The 13,381-nt window shown below is 43.7% G+C and overlaps 1 protein-coding gene across 1 annotated transcript; it reads left to right on the forward strand.

The window, feature by feature from the left end:
• Positions 1–6,574: 6,574 nt before the first annotated feature.
• LOC102719340 (auxin transporter-like protein 1) lies at positions 6,575–13,333 on the forward strand. Its single transcript, XM_006644979.2, has 8 exons — positions 6,575–7,006; positions 7,169–7,394; positions 7,542–7,727; positions 8,136–8,248; positions 8,420–8,603; positions 8,800–8,897; positions 10,537–11,002; positions 12,511–13,333. The coding sequence occupies exons 2-8, from the start codon at positions 7,197–7,199 to the stop codon at positions 12,733–12,735; spliced, it is 1,470 nt and encodes a 489-aa protein (XP_006645042.1). The 5' UTR covers positions 6,575–7,006; positions 7,169–7,196; the 3' UTR covers positions 12,736–13,333.
• The last annotated feature ends 48 nt before the right edge of the window (positions 13,334–13,381 follow it).

Here is a 13,381-nt window from a genome sequence, read left to right on the forward strand (position 1 = left end):
CTATATATTCTTTTTAAAGCAGTATTTATTTATTTTATATAAATATAGTTCTTCTTTCCAATGGAGAATTTACAAAATGAAAATGTCAGACATATCTAGGAAGCAACAGTATCTTGTGAATTGTGATACTTGTATTGTGAAATTCTCCTCTTCAGTCACGGTCCTTATTTTATTTGTTTTTATTCCATAATCAATATGGATAAGTACCGGACTACCTAACATATGGTTTCGGGGAGACATTTACCAAAACCAAAGTTGCCAAACTCGAAATATACTTAAATGGTATGGGTCCATCCAGCCCTTAAGTAAAACAATTACTAGGCTACTTTCTTAATATAAAGGGAAGGTTAGCTAGCCGGCCTAAACGAGCCAAGCATTTCCTTTATTCCACAAAGGAGGAAAGAACATCTTCGATCGATCGAGCACTCGATGATACCTTGAATAAACCTAGCAACGGAGTGCATGATTAGCGTGCTAATCCGCTCATTTCCGCCGATCCTTCATTCATAGACCCTCCTGCCCGGCCGTCTGGCTGGCGCGCATATATTAAACAAGGACGGATCTTTAAGCCACCGATCTAATGATGATTATTATGGTGTCGCCGGTATCAATCTACTAGCAATATATATCCGTCTAATCAATTACCTATATCCACACTCCCTTTCGGAAATTCGAATGGAATCGAGAGCTTTCTTTTCTTTTTTTTCATTGCCATGGCGACCTTTGCTCCGGCGCAAACGCTGCTGCTCCAATTCTTTCTGCGGGAGAAGTGGAGATTACTCGCGCCACCAACCCACCCTTCTACACACACTCTCCTTTGATCCGCCGTCCACACCTGCGTCACCCTGCAGCGGACCACGGCCCCTCGAGGGGTGATTCGAATTATTTAGATAAAAAGTCAAACGATACATTTATAAATAAATATAATCAATAAATAAGAAATTTGTATATGTGTTATTTATGATATTAAATTTTGATTTATAAGTATAAATAAAAACTAAAAGATAAACTCTCTGTGTTTTTTTCGCTGCCAAGGACTTGAGAGCAACGAGGCATTAATTTTTTGACGTATGTGATGCCTTACTCCTACTAAAAATATAATATTTTGTAATATTTAAAATTATCTTAAATATAGCGACTTATCCATTGTATTCTCGATCAATCGTAATCTTTTTGGATTTATTTTTCACTTGCATTCCTTCTTTCAACCAATGACAATTTTCTCTATTTAATGTACCACGTTCTCAATACTCGTGACAAAATTTAAAATTTTGCATATTTTAGGACGGATACAACATTATCTCTGTCTAGAGAGGTATCAATTAATGTTTCGTAGCTAGCTTGAAAATAAATTATCATTTCAGTCTATAGGTTAGAAAATTTTCATGTAGATTGAAGAAACAAAAGACAATTGGACCCCTAGATCGTGGTTGCTTAAATAGTAATAACGTAGATTATATGAAAGCGGTCATGTAGATTGAAGAAACAAAAGACAATTGGACCCCTAGATCGTGGTTGCTTTAATAATTTATAATGTATTTTTCATCGAATATAATCATGTGAAATCTTATTACGATGATTTTATTTTAACGTTATCATTAGAGTGTGGATTAGATTAGTAATTTAAGAGAGATTTTTATTTGGCAAAATTTGGTACAGGACATCGAAAAAACGCGTAATTAGCCGGTGGACACCGTAAGATCATGAATTTGCTGCAGGGCACCACAAAAGTGTGGTAATTAGCTATAGGGCACTCCGACCAATTTTATATTATTTTTGGAGTCAAAAATTCTAAAAATGATGAGATTGCCCTTGGTGGCCAACCCATTTATGTGCCCTTATCATCGCTGGGTTGCCATTGTCGCCGACTGCTCACTTGTCATGTAGGCTAGGGTTCGGGTGTGGTGCGGTGCCGAGACCAACTGGGTCTAGTTTGACTGGACCCAATCGACATAACGGGTTGTTCGCCGAGGGCAATCTCGTCATTTTTAGAATTTTTGACTCTAAAAATAATAAAAAATTGGCCGGAGTGCCCTATAGCTAATTACTACACTTTTGTGGTGCCCTGCAACAAATTCGTGATCTTACTATGTCCACTGGCTAATTACATGTTTTTTCGATGCTCTGTAGCAAATTTTACCAATTTATTTGAAGCTCAGATGATAAGAACAGACTACTGTTACAATCTAGGAATACAAATAGACTAGTTAGCTTGCACAACACCCCATTGCTCTATCGGATGTTTTTAGAAGGTGTCACCGGTAAGACTAATTGGGGAGATAGTCTTATTAGATTTTACCATCGTAATATGTTAAATTCAGTTTAAGAGATACTAATGTCGAACGACATCGATGTGCTAGCAATAGAATTTGCCGGGAAATTTTGTTGGATTAGATTGTCAAAATTGTGAGGAAAAAGTTCATAACACATACAGTAGGTTTTCCTGCTAAAAGATTTGTTACTGTTCAGTGACGAGTGATGAAAAATGATGGCTTTAAACATTAATCCTACGTCTGTACATAAAAAAATGCAGGGGGAAAAACTTTCATATGCTTTCAATGTATTTAAACTAGAGATGGGCAAGGATCCACTACTAATAATTTATGACCGGCTCTAATTTAATAAAATAAATTTATTTTGTTATTTTAATAAAAAATAGTTTATTTAGTTGAAATACAACCAATCCCAGATAACCCGTGTGCGGACGAGCGCGTCCATCCCTAATCCATATAGGCGTTTAGTACATGAAAAGATGTATCGTGCTAGTTGTCTGCTTCCTGAACGATAATGTGCAGTTAAATGAAAGTTAAATACATTATGAGCTTTGCACAACATACCGTGTGCAACAGCAACTATATTTTGTTGGAGATCGGTTTTCTGATGGGTTTGATCTCTTGAATATTGACCAGACAAGCACCTGAACAGCGAATTAAGAATTTAGGACTTCGATTCAGATGACAGGGTTCCAACAGTTCAAGAACCTAACCGTATTGAAATACTTAATCATGGTGTACAGGTAGTATAATAAACATACCCATAATCCGGCCATCCACGACATCGATCGGTTTAAAGTTAAGGGGGAAAAAGCGCAGCAACAACCTCTCATGCAACCTTTGTGAGCGACCCATGGGGCCCTAAATATAGCTATGATCTGGCATTTCACTACAATTTCTGCAATTGGCAACGAGTACTGCTACATGCATGGAACTTTTCCTTTAAAGCCCAACGTTTTTATAGCCTTGATTTGCTGAATATATGCTGATGAAACCATCAATTTGGAAACAAGTTTGTTTTGTTTATTCCTTTCCTTACTTTTCCTCCTTCTGAATGACCCCCACAGAATTTATGCAGGATTATTGTTAGACAGGTTGTACAAAATCAAAGCATTCAAGGAATTTGTGGACATGTTAGTATTGCATTTATACCACTCAAGATGATACGGAGTATCACTTGACGAACACTGCAGAACAGGTACGATGTGCACCAGAACAATAACCATGTGAATAAATACATCAATAACTCTACTGGTCTACTTTTCATTTTCAGTTTCTCTGGGGCAACCGCACAAACATACGCTGCTACATGTCCCGGTCAAGCATTATGATTTGTATGTGCCTGCACGGTGTTTTTCTTTTAAACGTGGCCGCACATGTTACGTGCCTAACATCGTTATAAATTATATTTTTATATAATTTTATACTGATATTAATTATTTTTTAATTTGAATTTCTGAATTTGTTAAAGTATTTCTAGAACCACATTTTACTTTTCTTTTTTTTAGTTCCCAAATTGTATTTATAATTGTATTCTAAATTATGATAGTACATAAACTCTTTTCTATGTAATACTTATTTTTAATTAAATTTTATGTGCATTTAAATTGTATTTATATGTCGACTCTTGTTCTTGATATTACTTATTTTACTAGAAATTTAGATTTTTTTTTCAAATTTTACTTATAGATGGACTCTTCGCTCAATATTAATTTCTTATAACCCAAATTTTGGAATTATAAAAAATGTATTTGCACATGAAATTATTTACTTTTCTTTATTTTAATTCTAAAATTATATTTATAATCGGATCTTAGTTATTGTTTTTGATTAATTTGTAGGTTTCTGTAATCCATTGGAGCAATCGTGGTGAATAATTCACGTAGAGTTACATATAATGCATAAAGTGTGTGTGGATTGCCCCCACATAATTTCACGCCGGTTAGATAACTCAGATGGAGTTACATTTAATATACAACTCTAAAACTTAGTGCTAAACATAAGAAGTATATTCAGATATCATGTATGAATCTTAGCCTTTTAGATTTCCTATATAACTCTTCAATCATATTTTAATGAGTTCTTTATGATTCTTAAAGAGTATCTTGAGATATTATATTTGTAGTGTAAAATTTCAGTAACTTGAGATACAATGTACCTTTTTATCTCAATATACTTTTTAAGGACGGTAAAAAAAAACTATGTAACGGCATTTTGTATATAACTATATCAATCAATATAAACTCATTATTATCAAATGCTTAAGATATTTTTCCTTTTCTTGGATTAGTATGGTAACGTCTAGACTCGAGAGTGAATGTGGTAGCTTATTTGCAAGTTATCTTTATAATATAATATAAAGCTCGAAACCGGTGCGTTCTTGGCTTGCAAAATATGAATTATCACAGGTACACTACGTAAACTCGAAAAACTGTATAGTTTTTGGCAAAAAATTCTTAACCAGCCTTTCATGAAAAAATAATAATAAAGCAATATACCACCTTTCTAATATTTATTATTTGTTTGTGCCATTGGATAAGTGTCATAAATTAAGATCCATTATCGAATCGCATCATTCACGTCCTAATATTCAACGACGTCTGCTTTTTAACTGTCTTGTTTACCTATGAAAACCAGTAACAGGTGTCTTGTAATTCATTTTGGAGTTTTTTTATCATCATTATATAGGCATGTGGAGTACATTTATTTCTAATGTAAAATTTCTGTATCTTTAAGTACCGATAAAGCGGGATAAAACAGGAGAATGTAGGAAAATGAATCTTAAAAGCAATCTACCCTCTCTATTTAATATAGTAAGATATGTTAAATGTGTCTAGATTCATTTATATATTAATATATATTTATATTGTTTAGGTACTCTATAGTATTTTTTACTGATAGTAGAAATAATCTAGACCATTTATTTCTTCTAATCTAATGCATCGACTATATTTACGTTACCATACCAACTACTAATAGTAGAATATTTTTCTGCTGATAGTAGAATTTTAAATCAATAATCGAGATTATTGTATTAGTGGTAATAGTACTACTGCAGCGAGTATTGTAGTCACCATATTATTTATATATATATAGATTCATTAACATCCATATGAATTTAATCAACGCTAAAAAATCTTATATCAATGTAAAATAGAGATAGTAGAATATTTGTTATGTTCTTTTATGATGAAAGCTTGTTTGATTTTTAACAGTTATTTAATTTTATGAGTAATAAATTTAATTAGTACAAAGTTAAAAATCTACTGTATAAATGTGTGATGATGAAATTCTATATAGAATTTTTTTACAAAACACACACCGTTTAGCAGCATGAAAATTATAAATATAAAAACCGAGAAATAATTTGAAAAGTATGGAAGAACACGACCATTATAAGTGATTGGGATAATGAAGGGAGAGTTTTTTTTGTAAAATGTGTAATATATAGTAAAAAAAGCTAAAGTTAATCGTAAAATCAATAGCTGAAATTTAAGATCGTCTTTTAAGCTTAACTAAATACTTAATCCTGTGCCGGTGGGTGGGACCCTGTTCAGTCCCCTTACCTACCCAAAGATGGCTGGATTCAATCTCTCATCAGCCAGGATCAGTGCAAGCAGATGTTTCTTCGGTCACACTAGCAACTATCGCCAAATAGGCAACGGGCAAGTAGTAACCAGTAAACCAGCTCTGACCTTGTGGAGTAACCGTGTGACAGCAGCGAAGACTTTTGAGAATCCAGCAGTAAATAGGCACTCTCCTCACACATCGTGCCGTTGCCTCCTTGGCAGGCATCATCCCTCCCTTTGTTAATCAAAACAAGTCATCGCCTTTTAAAGGCTCGCCCCGAGTCGGAGCAGTCCATCCCCGTGAACAGCATTGGTTGCTCCAGATAATAACCGAGATGAAAAAATTGTCTAGCTTATACGATATGTATTTAAGAATATAAATGATTAAACGAACTATTTATGAAGTGAAATCTTATATCGGAAAGGATAAATGGAAAAAAATATATATAAAAAATTTTCACAAACATAATATTTAGGAGCTTGAAAAAACGTGTATGCGAAAATTCAAAATACATAAATGAATTAGAACACGGCCGTAGATGTACGGACCACGGAGAGCAAAACTCGAAGACAAACAGTAGTACAGGGAGAGGAGGAAAATGTGAAAAAGGCAAGGGAGAAATTCAGAAAGGGTGCCTCTTGCCTCCTGGAAGGCCAGGCGAGGCAAGGCGAGCGGAGCGTTCGTTATAAAACCGCAAGTGTTTCCATTTCTCCCTCCCCATCTTCCTCCTCCCTCCCCGCTCTCTCCATCACTCCCTCGCTCGCTCGCCCGTCCCTCCCCCTCAGGCCCTACCGCCCCACCAGCGCTGCGGTTCTCTTTCTAAGCTTCCCTTCAGCATTACTCCCTCATAAAGGAAGAACAGAAGAAAGACTGAACAGAGCAGCAGCAGACAAAGAAGCTGAAGAGAGAAGAGAAGGGGAGGCCCCGTAATCTCGGCGCCCCTCCTGCTGCTGCTGCTGCCACCGCCGCCCGGGCAGCGCCGGCCATCACGCTCCTATAGGTAGCAGCGGAGCAGGGCCTCGCTTCGATAGCACAGTAAATTCCTTACCACGTCATACAATTCCAGCCATCACACTCCACCGGCACCCTGCATTTACTGCCCCCATCATCGCCCAGCTTCCTTCGCGCGCGATCTCCAGGTCTTCTTTTGTGTAGCGAGAAAGGTTGGTGCTCGTCTTGTTCTTCTTCCTCTTCGCTGGCCTGCTGCTACTGCTACTGCTGCTGTTTGTTGTTGTTTTTTTATTCGCGGGGTTGGTTCCCTGCTCTGTTTGTTAAGTTATATTGTGCTGTCCTGGATCTTGATCCGACGTCCGTACCGCACGCAGCGAGACGGGGAAGGGAGGCGTGGTCAGTATGGTGCCGCGCGAGCAGGCGGAGGAGGCCATCGTGGCCGACGGCAACGGCAAGGAGGAGGAGGTCGGGGTGATGGGCGTCAGCGCCGGGGACGGCGCTGACGAGCATGGCGGCGGCGGCGGCAAGTTCAACATGAAGAACCTGCTCTGGCACGGCGGCTCCGTCTGGGACGCCTGGTTCAGCTGCGCCTCCAACCAGGTAAAGTTCCCTGCTAGCTCCGCCATGCCACGGCATGCAGCTCGCTTCACCGACTCGATTACTCTGGCCGGCGTACAAGGCGAAGGAATCATGTCGAGCCGAGACCAAAGGCGCCGTGACTGAATTTTCCATGGCGTTTTTTCGCAGGTCGCACAGGTGCTCCTGACGCTGCCGTACTCCTTCTCGCAGCTCGGGATGCTCTCGGGCGTGCTGCTGCAGCTGTTCTACGGTTTCATGGGCAGCTGGACAGCCTACCTCATCAGCGTCCTCTACGTCGAGTACCGCTCCCGCAAGGAGAAGGAGGGCGTCAGCTTCAAGAACCACGTCATCCAGGTACCCGCCCTGCCCTGCCATGGCCGTGCTGGCCTTGTCGCTTCTTCGTTTCTTCCTTCTTCCATCGCCTCACCTCATCATTGTTACAGTTGCTTTTACCCCCGTCTTTACGTAGCATAATCAAACACACATTTTTACGAACGCATTTTTTTCGGGGTTCTGTTTGGTCGTTTTCGATCCTTAGTGGTTGCAAAAACGCCTCTTTTTTTGATGTGAAAATGGCAGGGGGCATTGGATCCCCTGCCCGCCAAGCTCTTATGGCCATGGATGCTTGCCGAGAAGAAAGCCGAGCAATTTTTCATTGTTCACTTAATCAGTTATTGTTGCAATTTTTGCTTAAGCACGCAACTAGTTGCTACTAACAAACTGGGGTTAATGGAAGAAGCTTGTGACGTTGACTGCTGGCAGTGGTTTGAGGTGCTGGATGGGCTACTGGGCCCGTACTGGAAGGCGGCCGGCCTCGCCTTCAACTGCACGTTCCTCCTCTTCGGCTCCGTCATCCAGCTGATCGCCTGCGCAAGGTCAAAATTCCTTTCCTTTCCTTTCCTCTCCAACTCAACCAACCATCACTCTCACTGTCACTCACAGCGCCAGTGTAGCTGTGCTGCTGCCTACAGTGTGTCGTGACAGATTGGGTTTGTGCGGATGAGCTAAACCCTGTCCGGCTTTCTCTTTGGCTGCTATTTCTTCAGTAACATCTACTACATCAACGACCGGCTGGACAAGCGGACGTGGACGTACATCTTCGGCGCGTGCTGCGCCACCACGGTGTTCATCCCGTCGTTCCACAACTACCGGATCTGGTCCTTCCTGGGGCTCGGCATGACCACCTACACCGCTTGGTACCTCGCCATCGCCGCGCTCCTCAACGGCCAGGTGAGACGAGACGCGACGAGAAGGAAACTTTCCTTGTCAGTTCAGTCCTCCATCGCCGCACATCCTATCCGTTTCCACCAGCTTTGCCATGCACATGAACATGATCATTTCTATGCATCACATAGAGTATACGGAGTATATATGTCCAATTGTCCATCCAGCTTGGGCTTACAGCGATTGATCGTTTGCGTCGCAGGTCGAAGGAGTCACGCACACCGGCCCAACCAAGCTGGTGCTATACTTCACCGGAGCCACCAACATCCTCTACACGTTCGGCGGCCACGCCGTCACAGTGTAAGCAAAGCAGCTGCTATGCTACAATTTACTCTGTTTGTCCAGTTGTTAATTACAGTAGTTGTAGTACTGCAAACTAATCCTCCTGAGGAAGTTGAAGTGAGGAGAACTTTTCACTAGCTGCAGCTTTTGCCTGGCAATGTGGAGGACATGTCCGGATTGGAAATCAGGTTCTGGTTTCCATTCCATTGGTCCCCCTCCTTGGTGCTGGTAGTCGCTACCACACTGGACACAGTGTAGTACTAAAGCTTAATTAAAACACACGTAGCTGTAGCTTTGCTGCTAGTTAGCTCCATGGCGTACAGATCCCAATGGATAGTTAGGGGCACTTAAAAATTCCTAGCCTGTGCGCGGTGGGAACCAGCTGCGTTAGCTTGCGATCATTAGTCGGCTGATCGATCGGTCGATAAAAATTAATACCGATCCAGCTGATAAAGCTCGGTGCGTTCATGTGCATGTGCGATGTGCTGAACTGGTGATGCATCCAAAAGGTCCCCTGCTAGTACACGCGATATAGTCTAGGGGAGAAAAGAATGGGCCACTATGCATTAGAATAGACTCATTGAGGCCCCTTTATTCCCATTACTCATTTCTGTGCCTAATCTATTGCTTGGATTATTGATTGTGTTTTTGCTTAGGCATGATTAGAGGCCATGCGGGGAATAATTAGCGTTTCAGTGCGTTGTTCAAACTTCAAATGCCATGGTCGTTAGTGCCTTAGTGGTCGCATGCAGTTTAGATTGGAGATTTGAAGATCTCATAGTAGTACAGTATCTCCTAGCTTCAGAAATTTTAATGTAGTGCTACCAGTACATGTTCTGGTTGTGGAAGATGAAAAAAAAAAAGCGCTTTTGATGGGTTGGAAATGGAATAGAATGATGGCGGGCGGCTTCATTCAATTCAGCTAGTGCGGAGTTCACATCAAGCTATGCTGCAATTCCGTGCTAGTTGCCCTCATCCGTCGGGGTGAAATGATTTCCATCATGGATTGGGACACCTCTTGGTGCCAAATCATCCAATGATGATTCCGTTTATCTTACTACTATGCTAGGCTTGCATGGGAAAGTTTAGCTTAGTGGGGCGAATGGGGACACAAAGCAGCTTTGAGAATTGCATCCCAATTGAAGAATGTGAGTGTCTTTGTCCATCTTGACAATGCCTCACCACTTCTGGTCTCAGGCTAATTCAAAGCCCATCTTGGTAGTGACATGAGACCTTTAGCATAACGTGCATGGGATCTTGCTAGCTGTGGAGCAGAGTTTTTTGGTGATCAGTACTCGTATTTAGTAGTATAAATAGTTGGCAACGACCATATTTGGCCGTATTTGTCGGCTCTTCCATCATTTGACCGGTGGCGGAATGCATGTGTTGGTGAACTAAGGCACTGTGAGATTCCTCCTGCCGCCGCGATCCTTGCAAGTATCCTGCGTGACTAGGAGAAGCAGTAGTAGTCCTACTTTTTTTTTTGCCGTCCTTGCGTATCATTTGATCAAGCTGATTAAGTCTCAGCATCATTGACTCCCATGTGCAGAGGCCGTTTTGTCCGTTGAATTGTTGATTCATATAATCCGCGTAGTGGAAGCAAAATGCAAGAAAAGTAAAAATAACTGATTTGGGTGGCTGTTTTGGTTTGGTGCAGGGAGATCATGCACGCGATGTGGAAGCCGGCCAAGTTCAAGTACATCTACCTGCTCGCGACGCTGTACGTGTTCACGCTGACGCTGCCCTCGGCGTCGGCCATGTACTGGGCGTTCGGCGACGAGCTGCTGACCCACTCCAACGCCTTCGCGCTGCTGCCCAAGACCGCGTGGCGCGATGCGGCGGTGATCCTGATGCTGATCCACCAGTTCATCACGTTCGGGTTCGCGTGCACGCCGCTCTACTTCGTGTGGGAGAAGGTGATCGGCATGCACGACACCAAGAGCATCTGCCTCAGGGCGCTCGCGCGGCTCCCCATCGTCGTCCCCATCTGGTTCCTGGCCATCATCTTCCCCTTCTTCGGTCCCATCAACTCCGCCGTCGGCGCGCTCCTCGTCAGCTTCACCGTCTACATCATCCCGGCCCTCGCCCACGTCCTCACCTACCGTACGGCCTCCGCTCGCATGGTAAGCTCAAGCAACCTCTCTCCCTCCTTGCCCATGCCCTAAATATGCAGTGTGCCCCATCCTCGCTGCGTGCATTGTTTTTGTTCCGGTACACCGTCTCGTCCATCCACGCATTAAATGGCAGGTGCGTTCTTAGTGCTAGCTAGCCCGAATGCAACGTGACGGCGAACGCACAGCAAGTGCCAACTGGTTCGACGGATTCATCGATCCTTCGCTCCGTTGCTATAGTACAGCAGCTAGCAGAGCAGCGCATCGTGGAGCCATCATCAACAGTGGCCGGACTGGAACACCACAGGCAATAGAATAGACAGTGGAGATCTGCGAAGGCGGCGGCGGCAGCAGCAGCAGCAGTTCGGGTTGAATGCTAAAGCACAGTCGAGCCGCCCGGGGCCCGCCTCCTACATGGGCAAATCCCCAATCATTGAATCCAGCCAACAACCACATTAATTCCAAGCAGGGCCCCCCTTCTCGATTCTGGCCTCTGCTTTGGCAGAATCTCCCCGAGATTAGCCTGGGTCTTGTTTAGTCCCAAATTTTTTTAAAAAAGCATCGTATCAAATCTTTAGATATCTAAATAAATCATTAAACATAGATAAATCAAAAAACTAATTACACAGCTATGAAAGAAATCTTAAGACGAATCTTTTGAGCCTAATTAGAAAGTAATTAGCCATAAGTGCTACAGTAACCAACCTGTGCTAATGACGGATTAATTAGGCTTAAAAAATTCGTCTCGTGGTTTTCGGCCGAAATCTGAAATTTGTTTTGTAATTAAACTATGTTTAATACTTCAAATATGTATCCGAAAACTTGATGTAATGTTTTTGCAAATTTTTTTTGCAAACTAAACTCCACCTTAGCCTAGTCACTCTGGTCAGCTACTAGTGAGTATAGTGACCGTGCCAGTTCTGGTGCGCTAGCTATAGTGTCGCAGGTCAGGAGCCCAAAGGCGGTAGCCACGGCTGGTCCCTGCTTTACCGGCCGCGCGGCGCAGCGGGCGAATCCACCCCGTGGACGGGATACGCGCGGGCAGCAACGCAACGGTTGACGCCTCGCATTGGCGCGCGGGTGGCTGAGGTAGGACGGACGCGGTGCTGATGTTTTCGCGCCGCGCTGCTGTCGCGGGTGGGAGTGGGACGTGGGGGGGTGGTGGGAAGACTTGAGGCTTCCTCTTGGCGCGTAGCCGGAGGCGCTGCCGCGGTGGTCGCCGTCACGCCCGTCAGGTCAGGGGCTGGGGCTGGGACGCGGCTGCCTTTCTTTCTCGCGCGGGGGCGGCGGCGTCGCGCGTGGGAGGAGGGGGATTTTTGTGCGTGGGTAGCCTTTCCCTCCCGATCCTTTCCTTTCCTCGCCTTAACGAAAGGCGATCGATCGAACGTGCGTGTAGTACGGGCGAGGCACGGCGAATCAAACCAGCAAGCACCAGCCATGTTTATGTTGAGTTTAGAATCTATAATATATGAATCTCGTTGACGAGGGTTTATGTTTTTTTTTCCTTCCTGTGGACGCAGAACGCGGCGGAGAAGCCACCGTTCTTCCTGCCGAGCTGGACGGGGATGTTCGTGCTCAACATGTTCATCGTGGTGTGGGTGCTGGTGGTGGGCTTCGGGCTCGGCGGCTGGGCAAGCATGGTTAACTTCATCAGGCAGATCGACACGTTCGGGCTCTTCGCCAAGTGCTACCAGTGCCCCAAGCCGGCGGTCGCGCAGTCGCCGGTGCCATTGCCGCACCATTAGCACCGTTCGCCCCCCCGCTATCGCGGACCGTGACAGCGCGCCTCCCGCCGAGCCCGGAGCAAGGAGCCTCGCTCCCCCTGGCCGGCACGCACCGGCCGCAAACCAGTGTTGCTAGGTTTTGGTCGCCTTGTAATATACAAGCCTCTCCTGTCCTAGGGTGTCACACCAAATGGTAGAACAGGGCATGGGTCCCTACGATCTCGCGCCCGGGCCGTCCGTTGCCGCGTTGCTTTCCCCGATCCTCAATGGTGTCCTTGTGTTTGTTTGGCTTGCCCCCATTGGCGATATATATGTGATGGTCGTCATGGCTTATAAAGATTTTTCAGCTCATGTCACATTTTCATATGATATGATGTAGCATATCACTATAGGGTAATTTGTTTTCTCCTTGGATGGAGCTTGGTCCATGTTGTCTAGCGTGAGCGATTGTAATAGACGATTCCTCGTGCTAGCTAAAGGCAAAACACAGAGGCCTTTGTTTATTGCGTTCCGCTTTGGATGTTCTTGCTGTAAATGTTGCGACTGCTCCCCGTCCTCTTTTTTTTCCCTCTACCGTGTGTGTTGCCTTTTTGCCAAGCGATTAAAGCTTTTTGAGAAATTTTATGGCCTTCTTTGAGAGGACCACAAAGCAAGGGAGAAAGATGTG

The sequence above is a fragment of the Oryza brachyantha genome, chromosome 1 (genome assembly GCF_000231095.2).
Source record: "Oryza brachyantha chromosome 1, ObraRS2, whole genome shotgun sequence".
Lineage (NCBI taxonomy): Eukaryota > Viridiplantae > Streptophyta > Magnoliopsida > Poales > Poaceae > Oryza > Oryza brachyantha.

What these genes read in the sequence shown, in the direction of transcription:
- LOC102719340 (XM_006644979.2), top strand. Translation starts at nt 7,197, where the DNA reads ATGGTGCCGCGCGAGCAGGCGGAGGAGGCCATCGTGGCCGACGGCAAC. An exon ending in TCAAGAACCACGTCATCCAG is followed by an intron (nt 7,728 to 8,135) that starts GTACCCGCCCTG and finishes GACTGCTGGCAG; the next exon opens with TGGTTTGAGGTGCTGGATGG. An exon ending in CCGCGCTCCTCAACGGCCAG is followed by an intron (nt 8,604 to 8,799) that starts GTGAGACGAGAC and finishes TTTGCGTCGCAG; the next exon opens with GTCGAAGGAGTCACGCACAC.